An 11,625-nucleotide genomic window follows, 5' to 3' on the forward strand; every position below is an offset into this window, starting at 1 on the left:
AAGTGAACAAAAGCATTACAACAATATATATGTCTTTGAAAAACCACAGTATTTAGAAAATAAAACATTAACAAGGTTTATTCATTAATTTTTTTTTCAAGTCGGCGGGCTGGATTAAAACGCTAAACGGGCTGCATGTGGCCCCTGGGCCTTAATTTGCCCACACCTGCTCTATAATCATCAAGTGATGATTGTTTGAAATCCTTCACATAAAGGTCTAAGCAATGCAGCAGTGGATATATATATATATATATGCATGGGAGTAGTAGTTGAAGAAATCACACGTTGACACAACTGTTTGATGATTTATGATGTTTTTTATTTTTTTTTATCACACAAGAATTTGCACACGATAGGGATTTTTCCTCAAATAGATGCCTTGCTTCAAATCGACCCATGGGAACCTATGTAATTGAATGTATAAACACCAGTGACGACTGTTGCACAAAATAAATCATATAATTTCTTTCATCCAAAACAATCTTTTACAAAAATCAAACCCTTTTCTCAAATAGAATCCTTTCTTTAAATAAACACCTGTGACCTTTGAGGAAATTAATATCCTCTGGCATTATTTGGGGAATTATATATGTATATATATATATATATATTTGATTGATTTAAGGAAATAAACACACCTGGTAGTCATTTGACAGATCACGCAATATGGTTTTTTTTTATTTCCTTGTAAATAAGTATTCATACACGTTAGGAACTCAACTTAAATAAATGCCTGACTTCAACTAAATACAAGGGATTCTTAATGAAATTAAACAATTATTATGCTTCTTTCCTATCTTACAAAAACATTTGTCAACATCAAGGCCTCATCTCAAATAGATGCCTTACTTCAAATAAAACCTGGGATCCTTTTGTCGATGAGGAAATAAACACCCTGCGAACTATTTACTGAGTTAAACCATTATGTTTTTCTTTCTTGTTACTCAAGCATTTACACATTTCAGCTGCTTCTGGAACTGCTCGCTGCAAGTGAGTGTGTGTATGCATGTGTGCGGGTGCGTGCGTGGGGGTGTGTGTTTGCATGCATGCGCACCAGTTCTCAGTATGTCCGGAAAGTTCTTGAATTAATGTTGTTCTAAAACAAAGGGTGTGTGTGTGTGTGTGCTGGCATTACTCCCGCCTATATCCTCAGTTTAATGCTGCATGTGTGGGTGAGGACTCACATTATGTTGTGCGTCTTAGATTAATTAGCTGTTCCTACAGGCAAATGTGCGGCTGTAAAACCGTAGAAGGCTTCACAAGCAACGAGCCTAATGAGACTTTCATGATCTCCTTAAAGCCGTGAGGATGGATGCAGGCACACTGTCAGTAACTCAGCCGTAAAATAAATACACAAGTGTCATATCTGCCCTCTTATTAACTAGCAGCAAGAATCTAATAAGATTTCACTTAATTTGCTAAAGTATGATGCACTGAAAATGATCAACGCTTAAATTACACAAAGAATTATTATTGAATTACTAGCAGCAGAATGAGTTTGACAATGGAAAAAATATGCACACTAAAACTATTATTGGTTAAGGTCAACGGAATATTTTGTTTTTTTTACCTTTTTTGGTCAACTATTGGATGACGTCAAGCTATAATCAACCAGCTGACTTGAGTTCCAAAAAACTTGACAGCAAGTTGACAAATGGCTCAGGGCCACATGTGGAGCTCGGTTACAAGGTGAGAATGGTTCTCAGCTTTTTATGGCCTGCAGACGCAGAATATGGACTTTATAATTGGCCCTACCGAGCTGAATTAATCTCTGTAACTATATTGAGGCACTCATCAGCAACTATTAAAACTTTGCGGGGCTCTTGATAATGTTTAAAATATTCAATAAAGAGTTATGCCCTTGAGCATACACATGTTCACTTTTTTCCCCATTCTTTGCGTTCCACGTTTGACTTACCGCTCTGTCGACAGCGACTTATTTCTTTGACGGATTTCACCGCTTGTACTTACTTATGCATGAAATCCAAGGTGGCTGAGGTCACAAATAAGCTGTGTTTTAAATTCACACAGCAGGCCTCGCAAATGATCACAGCGAACATTCCATACATGTAAATGTATCGGGTAAGAGAAGAAAAACAAAAGCTAAATTGCAAACAACATCGCGGATGAATACAAATAAGATGTGTAGCCCTTCATAGGACAAGGAACCATATTCGGAAATCTTGATTGGTGCTTTGCAATAAGGTATCACAACCATGTGCGTTGTTTTCATCCATTTTCCATTCGACTTATTGCCAGGAAAGCTGGAGCCCATTCAAGTTGACTTTGGGAGAGAACCGAGGTACACCAGACAGCCAATTGCAGGGCACACATAAACAAACTAGCATTCACATTCTAAATTAACTCTCAATTGAGATGATTACTTTACCAACTGTTTCCTTTTTTTTTTTTTTTTTTTTAATTGGAAAAAGTAGTACTACTTATTTGGCAATGTACCCAAAGACTAGTTGCGTCATCACGTCCATTAGAGTTGAGGTCACAATTTTAGGAAACATGCAAAAGTGCCCTATGCAAGGTTTTGCACAAAATGGAAAAAAATACATGTTGAAAATAATATAGCTCTTTAATGTAGTTTTAATTATTCCTCTTAGAAAATTGTATTTACAGACGAAATGACCTAACCAGAATTTAGTAGGAAATCACACGAAATGTTAAGCACTTGATGAGGATCCATTTGGACTATGTTGCAGCAACATGAATGTTAGCGCAACTAGATTCAATCAATTCAATTAAATCCTGGCAAAAATGCTTGGCTGAAATTCCCAGAACAGGACACTTCAGATGTACAGTAACTAGGTAAGTAGGGTGTGTGATTTTTATAGATTTTTTGTTTTTTTAACAAACAGTTATAATTTCCTAAGGGCATGGGCTGTTGAAAAGTTTGGCATACACTTTGAAAAAAAATATTCCATAGGGGAATGTTAATTTTATAATTTAAAAAATATTATAAAGGTTTCACATCAAATGGCAGCTCGCTAATAAATGTGGTGCATTTTTTTGTTTGAAATCCTACTAAATTTGCGCCTGAACAAATCTTTACAGTAAAACGTCAAAGAGCAACAACCAAGTGCACTGGGGCTCCTGTCCTTGACATGACAATTAAATCTGGACACATTTAAAAAAGGACTAAATTTCATAAAGCATACGGAGATAAAATAAATCATTTTTTATTTGTTGTTACAAGATAAAAACAATGCTGTCTCTTTCCAGAGTAACTGAATGAAATTATCACTGAAGCAGAATAATCCATCCGGTCGGGTTATTCAGTTCTGAAACATGAAGCTGTGCTTGATAATATGGCGACACAATAGATGTGGCTGCCTGAAAAAAAATTATATATACTACACAGAAAGTTTGAGATATTTAGCTTTTGGATTACATTTCAGGATGAACCATAAATGCAATATTCCGGGTGAAATTAATTTTTTCAAAATGTTTTTCAAATCATTCAATGTGATTGAAATGTTTTGCACAACTTGCTGTGCTCTAACAAAATGCTGAACAGCAAAACTTTTTAATTCATGAATCAACCAATAAATTTCTTCGGATGTCTACGTCTACGCTTTTCTGTGGCTCTTCCAGTCTCTTTCCGTTGCCATCTGCTGACACCGAGATAATCTAAAGTGGCAAATTTGCTCGGAGAACATCCTCTTTAAAGCCTCGTATAGGCGAAGTACTGTCGCGCTATTGGTTTGTGTCATGCAGATGTCATGACATGAAAATGTGAACAGCGTGATGAAGCGGAATCTTAAATACCAATTCAAAAATGAACCAGGAAACGTATTGATGCTATACATGGACACACCTGCTGTGAGTTTTTTCCATTCAGCTTTTTGTTAAGAGAGCAGCAAGTTGTGCTGTAGCACCGATCAGTCGGACGTGAGCATTCAGTAAAGGTCACTGAAGACGCAATTACAGAAACGTAAACAACAACCAAACACTCTAGTACATTACAGGTTCATCCTGAAATTATATCTGAAAGTCGATGATCCCGAACTTTTCGTGAGTAGTGTAGCTTGTATAAAAATAGATTTAGTGATGTATTCATCTACTCTGTTAGTACCGAAATAAAGGCTTTCATTTCCAGTTGAACGTTCGTCCCACCAGCTCAAAGAACATCCGATTGGGCTGGTGGAAGAACTGGTAGAGTTTCTGCAGGATGGCGGGGGCGACGCGAGGGTGCGCCCTGCCCTTGGAGTCGTGCAAGCAGCGCTCCCGCCCGTGTTCCCGCAAACAGTAGAATCCCTTGGTCTTGTTAAAGTAGAAGTTGGAGGCGTTGATCTGCGGCTCCAGTCTCAAGAAACGCTCCACTTTCTTCATCTCGGGAAGCGGGTCTCGGATGAGCTGGTCGCCATCCACCACGTGGATGCTCTCCAGCGGGAAGTACCGCAGCCAGTTCTGCATGTGCATGTAGTACAGGCTGCGATTGAGCGCCTTGTAGTCCAGGTTGACCTCGCCGTCCTTCACCAGCACCGACTCGATGGGCTGGTAGCGTTTGTGCTTCTGGAGGCGGTTGTAGAAGACCTGCGTGTAGTCCGACAGCACGCGCTCCGTGGGATCTCTGAGGATGAGCAGCAACTTGGCATCCGGGTTCATCTGGTGGATCCGCTTGGGGACTTTGGCGGATGTAAAGTACGCGGGCGTTTTCTCCACCGTGATCTGATTGGGGTAGGCGAAGGGCATCTGGCTGCGGTACCACGGCAAGCCCTTCTGGAAGTGGCTTTCCCAGTCGAAGAAGTGCACCTCGTTCTGGGCCGCCACCACGGCGCTGTGCAGGCTCAGCATCTCGATGAGCGCCCGCGTTCCACCTTTCCTCACGCCAATGATTATGATCCGCGGCAGTTGCTGCGCTGTCCCATTGGGGTGGTCCATGGTGCCATTGTCGGCTGGCGAAGGGGCGGTGGAAGACCCCTCGATGTCTGTCAGTGGCCCGAAGGAGGGGGCAGTGGGGGACTGCATGGCGAAGAGCAGCAGCCCGAGGAGCAGAGCCGCCATGAGCGAGGTCCTGATCCTGGAGGATTTCAGCCTGGCGAGAGCGTCAAAACTGGATCCCACATTGAAAGCTGGTTGGGGACAATGGGAGGAGTGAAGAGCAAAAAACTGGGCCTCTTCTCTGCAAGGAAGAAAATATATAATGTCTCGTGTAAATGACTTCATTTACAAGGGATGGGTCTGAAACCTACAGCACTTGGGCCATATATGGCTGTGTAGTTTAAAAGCATAGATAACTGCAGCAAATATTTATAACAAATAGTCTCTCTCTCTCTCTCTCTCTCTCTCCATCCATCTAGCTAAAAGCAGAGACAGCCAATCAATAAAAATAAAATACATAATAATAGTAATACACAATTGGCTGTCAACCACTTCAAGGTGTACCCAGCCTACTGACCAAAGACAGCCGGTACAGGCTTCATCATGAATGTGACCCTCATGAGGAGAAGTGGATTGGATATTAGTAAACACCCAGGGACAATTGGGAGAAATGTGAGAGGAAACCGGAGTACCCGGAGAAAACCCACGCAGCCACGCGGATAACATGCAAAGTCCACACAGGAAGGCCGGAGCTGGAATCTAACCCTGCACCTATGAACTGTGAGGTAGACGTGCTGCCCAGGTGTTAAAATGTAGCTATATGTAAAATGTATATTCAGAAATTGTATTATATTAGACCCCGCAACCCTTTTGAGGAGAAGGTAATGGATGGATGGATGGTTTTATCCATCCATCCATTATCTGAGCCATTTCTCTTCACAAGGGTCACGGGCATGTTGGAGCCTATCCCATCTGTTTTCGGGCAGCAGGCGGGGTACACCCTGAACTGGTTGCCAGCCAATCGCAGGGCACCGTGACAAATAACCATCTGCGCTGGATGGTATTATATTAGAATTAAAATGTTAAATATGAGCATCAAAATGCAAATTTTACCATTTTTAAATTACTGAAATTAAATAAATACAATTATAAGTGATACATTAATCGAATGAATTCTAGAAACACATTTTATGGCGGTGGGGGGCTAAAACACTTAAATATGTAAATACTCCATACTTGCCCAATCACGTTCAAGTCCAAAATAAATCGAAGTCACAGAATAACTATAATGATCAAGGGAAAAGTCTCATAAAAAGGCAAATAACGAAAAAAAAACCAATAGTAATGTTAATCATCATTATCACCAAAACAGTATTCTAATTATTGAAACCTGCTCAACTGATCTCTTCACAATTACTTCTAACGCATGCATGCACAACAATAAGAAGTTCATGAACAATAATAGTAGAGAAGAACGTACACTTACAGTTACGCAAACGCGCGCACTTGTTCATTCAGAAATAATTCCTACCATTTGGGTCTAGAAAAGTCCACGGAAGCAGGAGGAGACGTTCGGCATCTCTCTTGCAAATGCACCGCGAGTTTACGCACTCACGCCGAGCAGATCGTCACCTCCGCGGGGGAGAGGAAGCCAATCTGACCAGGGCGAGAGAGCCTCCGCTGTCGGAGTGGCGACACCCTGACTGCTCCTCTTCTGCTCCTTCTCTCTCTCTCTCTCTCTGTTTCTCTCTCTCTCTCTCTCTCTCTCTCTCTCTCTCTCTCTCTCTCCCTCTCTCTCTCTCTCTCTCTCTCTCTCTCTCTCCCTATCTCTCTCTTAATGTGCGCCGACAAGGTAGCCACGCCCACTTGTGACTCACGATGGCGTCACTTTATGGACGGTATTGCACTGCTGGCATGTGGTGCAGGTGACATACAGCATGTAATATTAATATCACCTATATATTATCATTAACTGCAAATATTATTGAATTAAAAACATATTTTATTGGTTTTCTGCATGGTCGATTGTGGTTTGCACATCTGCCTCACAGTCAAAAAGGAGAGGGGGTTCGAATCTCAGTTCGGACCTTCATGTGTGGTTTTACATGTTCTCCCCATGGTTGTGTGGAATTTATCCACCTTTTGCCTACATACCAAAAACATACATGTTAGCTTAATTACATCCTCTTAAAGAGGTCATTCAGCTGGAATGGTCCATTTTCAATAACGCCCTCAATTTATGTTTAGTTTTTTTTTTTTACCTGGAAATTATTAGTTTGCATTTTCAATTTTGTCTTTTTTTTGGTGGGTGGGGCTGCGGCGAAATCAATACAAAACAAAAAAGATCAAAAACTCCCTAATAAGCAATTTTGCCACGAACCATCGCCCTTCTCCATGTCTTGGTGCGAGTCACGACGACAGGGGCCAATCTCACCTAATGATAACAACCACTGTAGAAAACCGATGAATGGCTATGTATTATTTATTTGTTCGCCTTAAAAATGTACAAATCCCGCACATGTTTACCAACAATTTTTGTCAATGAGAAAAATCCTGTTTCTCCTAAAGTCTTTATTTAGTAAGATGCGATATTATTTTGTGTTGCAAATATTGTCAAAGGTGGCTGAGGACAGCCGTCCCCGCATGCAAGCACAAGGGCTTAAGGGCTTTGCACAATAAATATGAATACATACGCACGGAGACAGAAAATGCATTCAATTCCTACGCCATGGGCAATCATCCATAGTAAATATACTCACTCGGAGACTGTGAGGAGGTTGAATTCATCTGAGAGACTTTGTACATGCTTCAATAGGTGCTGCTGTTTTGGATAGCAACAGAGTTTAAATGGCATCGGCAGTTAAATGTCTTTGGACAATAGAATCTATGAACTGTTACTTTCCGTTATTTACCATGCATTATGCAAATAGTTCATTTGCATAATAGTTGCCCATTTCAAGACTGTATATATCCCACCAGTTGCACACCTAAATCCTCCATTGTTGTAGTATCAACTCCTGTGTGATGTTTTCGCCATCATCCCAAAGCCAGAAGTGAATTATGGGTGTTTTCATCCAGTCATATGTCATCATTTTGTTTACACTTTAACAGCACAAAGAGAGATCTCTTTGGACATTTGCCTTGAGAAGTACACGCAGTACAGAGTGACCTTTGTGTTCTTCTGTTTGTATTTGCTCAAGTGTGCAACCCTGCAGCAAACACACTAGATTATTTTCTGCTCAGCTTCACACTCCAGGAGTGCTCGTGCAGTATTTGGGTGAAGCGAAGGTGGATGTTCCTGCATTGTTGAGCGTCTTTTTTTTTTCTTTAAAGGTATCTTTGGTTCATTTTTAATTTTCAGGGCTTAGTGGCAATAAAAAGAGATGGCTAGCGCTGTTTGGACGTTCTCACATAGGGGTGTGCTCACTTTTGTTGGACAGCGTAGTTCCACTTATGTATATTGGAAAATCGTTTGACATTGATTACTGTGGACTGTTATTATTAAACAGTGGTTAGCCTCTTTTCTATACTTGCGTGACAATTAAAACTGTTAAATTGTTTCTCATATAATTCAATGAAGCATTTACCATGAAGACATAGCATTTTTTATTTCAAATACTTGTCGTGGGAAAATATGAACAAAGACTGATTATGATGTTTTCTTCCGTTTCCAGAAAACTGTCAAACCGGCTGCCTGCAAGCTTTTACGGTTCAACTGACAAATGCTGTTCCTTACCTACAAACACACCTTCTTTGTTTTTGAGTGACTGTGATAGAAGATGACATTCTTATTGTGCAAGATGAGGAGGCGGGGATTACATCATCATCATCATCTTCATTATTACCATCATCAGGCGTCATCATTATTGTCATCATCAGCCTTGAGGAGTCATGGGAACGCTTCGGGATGTGCTCAGTAAGTAAGAGTTTTCTGAACAAGTCACGACAAGGCCAGAAATGCCCAAGGGAGCTGCGACGAGACGTTGTTGCACGCTGGAGGCGAGGCAGGCAGGTAGGTAAGTACAATGACTTGAGAAAATATTCAAACCCCTCGAGCCATTTCACATTTTGTCACATTGCAACAACGAATTTAAATGTTTTTATTGGTATTTTATCATCATAAAATATTCACACAAAGTAGATCTCAAAAATAAATTGGAATAGAAATGCAATTAGGATTTTAAATGTTTGGTAAAATAAAAAGCTGATAAATTGTAGAGCCAGGTTTCACTGCAATTACAACTGCAAGTCTTTGGGGAACGTCTACCAACTTTGGAAAATTCGGCCCATTCGTTGCAAAATAACTCAAGATCAACCGGATTAGACGGAGCGAATTTGTGCAGAGCATTTTTTTTAACATTCCGCATCACGACGCGACATGTGCTTCGTGAGCGTCAATGTCGGAAAGCGAACTTTACAAGAGGTGAAAAGTTGGGCTTTGAAAACTTCCAGCACACCTGCACATGACCCTAGTGAAGATTTACAGTGCAGAGGATGGATGGATGGTTGGACAGACGCTGAAAAATTCAGAGCACAAAAGCTCCTGCTAGGAGGCCGACTCCACAGCTGAGTGTTGCCGGCCTGGACGCATCATTTTCGGATGAGTGGTGTAGGCGTACTCCCTGAGTGGCCTTAGTGGAAAAAAAAAAGTAAGTCAAGCTAACGCTCATGTATTTGTGTATCTTGGTGACTTATTAAAGAAAACAGATTAGATGTGTCTGAAAGTGCACGTAAGCTGCTCATTTGCTCATTCTCTTTGAAGTTAGCTATGGAAAGTCAGTTTGTGATGTTTTTAGTGGTTGAAGTATAGTTGTCCGCATGTATTTTGGTTCCCGTTATTTTGACATGATTTATTTAGACGTTAGTATTTACAATGATTTTGAATGGGCAAATTGTGATCGGTCCCTCCCGTGACTCATGCCCTCAGTCATAATGTGTTTTATTTTATTTTTTTTCATATTTATTTTTTATTTAATTGTTTAATCCTTAATTAATTGAATTGATATATTTAATTAAATTATTTGTCATATTCCACCGGAGAGGGGAACTCTCCAATCTCGTACACTGAGTGCAATGACAATATAGGAAATTCTGATTCTGATTCTGACGGCAACATGGAGGGTGGAGAGGGGGCGTGGCTATATCCGTTCTTTTTAAGGGGTGTTTCATATCGGTATGGAGTCACTGATTTCTCTAAAACAAATTGATAAAATAAAAAATGTAAGCTAATGTAATTTGCCTGAGAACAAAGATGCGCAAATTGAGCTTCCCTTTCAGAAGCACAAATGAAGAAAGACCAATAGAGAATGCGTGGCTCCTCTCAGCAACTGGAGCATGGCGCAGCGTGCGGCAGCTCGGCAGGGATCAAGCTCGCAGCCAAAGTCAGTCAGTGGATTTGTGCATCTGCAGGCCCCATCCCCGCGGGCCGCTCCTCTTCCCTCCTGTCAGGCGCCCGTAGTGGCAACTCTGGACACACACCAGGCCTTTTCCGCGGATCTCCCCAGCTGCGATGCTTGCGGTGGCGACGATCTCCTTTCAGGGGGTCTGCTTGGCTCTGTGCAAAGTGTAGATGAACTTTGCTGAACTTTGCAAACTTTGACAGCGGTCTGCTGGGTTCAACACGTCATTATACTGTATTTCAAAAGAGGTTGCCCTTCAAATATGATAAAACACCTCCTGTCTCCACTCAGCTTGGCATACCACCGACCGTGCCAAAGTCAGAATCGGTAAGTACGCCTAATGCAAATATTGTGCCAACAAGTTAAACTGGAATCCAAACAAATGCCCAGCTATTAGTTCATTCAGAACATGCAAAGCATACACACACTGCATACATGTATATACACGTGCAGCATATATTTACATAGAATACTTACATTTATATATAGATGACATTTTTCTTTCAAGCACCTCCAATGCAGCTGTTTTCCTTTGAATAACACATTAGCTCATCAATCCTTTAAGTACCTGCTCTCTTATTGTCCAAAATAAAGGTCTCTTGTGAAACATTCCCATTAATAGATTTTGATATTAATTAACAAGTTCAAAATAATTCATTGTAAAGGTCACAAACAGTAAAAAGAAATGAGAAGTAAACACAACTGAGATGTGTGCCATCTAGTGGCGGTTGGTGATATTCCAACTTAAAATGTTTGTCAACCCCTGCATGCTTGCAGTTCAGCACCCGTAGATTTGGATAATCACTGTTTTTTTGGGGGGGGGGGTTCAATATTTTTACACATTTGGGATTCTTCCACTTTTTTTCTGAGATTTTTATGGAATTCAACAGGCCACTCAGAGTGTGGTCTACATGCTCTCATGGGCCGCCAGTTGCCCATCCCTGCCCGAGGCAGTTAGGTAGGTTGGTCGCTAGGTAGTTAAGGAGAATTCCGCAGAGCAAAGCGGAAAGTAGAATGTTATTGACAGTGATGTATCTGAATATTAATGAATTATTATACATCCAGTCGGGACCGATAGGTACTGTGGGTTGGTCGGTAGAGTGTTGATATGCCGAGACATTGATGCATGATAGCTTCATTGCACTGAACCTTGAGAGACATTAAATACATTTCAAAAAGTGGATAAAAGTGGCTCGAGCAGCAAGTTTTATTAATTCTATTCATTGTTCCCCTCTTTTAAGATCTTTACCAATTTAACAAATAGATTATGAAATGTGCTACAGTCAATAAGCATCCGGTTTGTTGACACTGGTGCTCATCTGTGAGTGTAAACATCATTACCACTCAGGAATTGGATGCAGCACTTCATGTGGGCTGAGCACAGCCACCAGGG

The 11,625-nt window shown here is 40.9% G+C and overlaps 1 protein-coding gene and 1 long non-coding RNA gene across 3 annotated transcripts in view; one reads left to right on the forward strand and one right to left on the reverse strand.

Moving 5' to 3' along the window:
* Positions 1-297: 297 nt before the first annotated feature.
* hs3st1 (heparan sulfate (glucosamine) 3-O-sulfotransferase 1) lies at positions 298-6,568 on the reverse strand. Of its 2 annotated transcripts, none has more exons than XM_088294733.1 (2): positions 6,365-6,568; positions 298-5,134 (listed from the first exon to the last, which is right to left on the reverse strand). In XM_088294733.1, the coding sequence occupies exon 2, from the start codon at positions 5,014-5,016 to the stop codon at positions 4,099-4,101; it is 918 nt and encodes a 305-aa protein (XP_088150859.1). In that variant the 5' UTR covers positions 5,017-5,134; positions 6,365-6,568; the 3' UTR covers positions 298-4,098. The 2 variants fall into 2 exon arrangements, with proteins under 2 accessions (XP_088150859.1, XP_088150860.1); XM_088294734.1 differs by having other exon boundaries at positions 6,320-6,568.
* Positions 6,569-8,729: 2,161 nt separating this feature from the next.
* LOC148338285 (uncharacterized) overlaps positions 8,730-11,625 on the forward strand; it is an 18,577-nt gene continuing 15,681 nt past the window's right edge. Inside the window, exon 1 of the long non-coding RNA XR_015842762.1 lies at positions 8,730-8,849. This is a non-coding gene — a long non-coding RNA (uncharacterized LOC148338285). The remainder of the gene's footprint in view (positions 8,850-11,625) is intronic.

Source organism: Idiotropiscis lumnitzeri, chromosome 4 (genome assembly GCF_059441095.1).
Source record: "Idiotropiscis lumnitzeri isolate Australia: NSW breed Sydney's pygmy pipehorse chromosome 4, RoL_Ilum_1.0, whole genome shotgun sequence".
In the NCBI taxonomy this organism is placed as follows: Eukaryota; Metazoa; Chordata; class Actinopteri; order Syngnathiformes; family Syngnathidae; genus Idiotropiscis; species Idiotropiscis lumnitzeri.

What these genes read in the sequence shown, in the direction of transcription:
- hs3st1 (XM_088294733.1), bottom strand. Translation starts at nt 5,016, where the DNA reads ATGGCGGCTCTGCTCCTCGGGCTGCTGCTCTTCGCCATGCAGTCCCCC.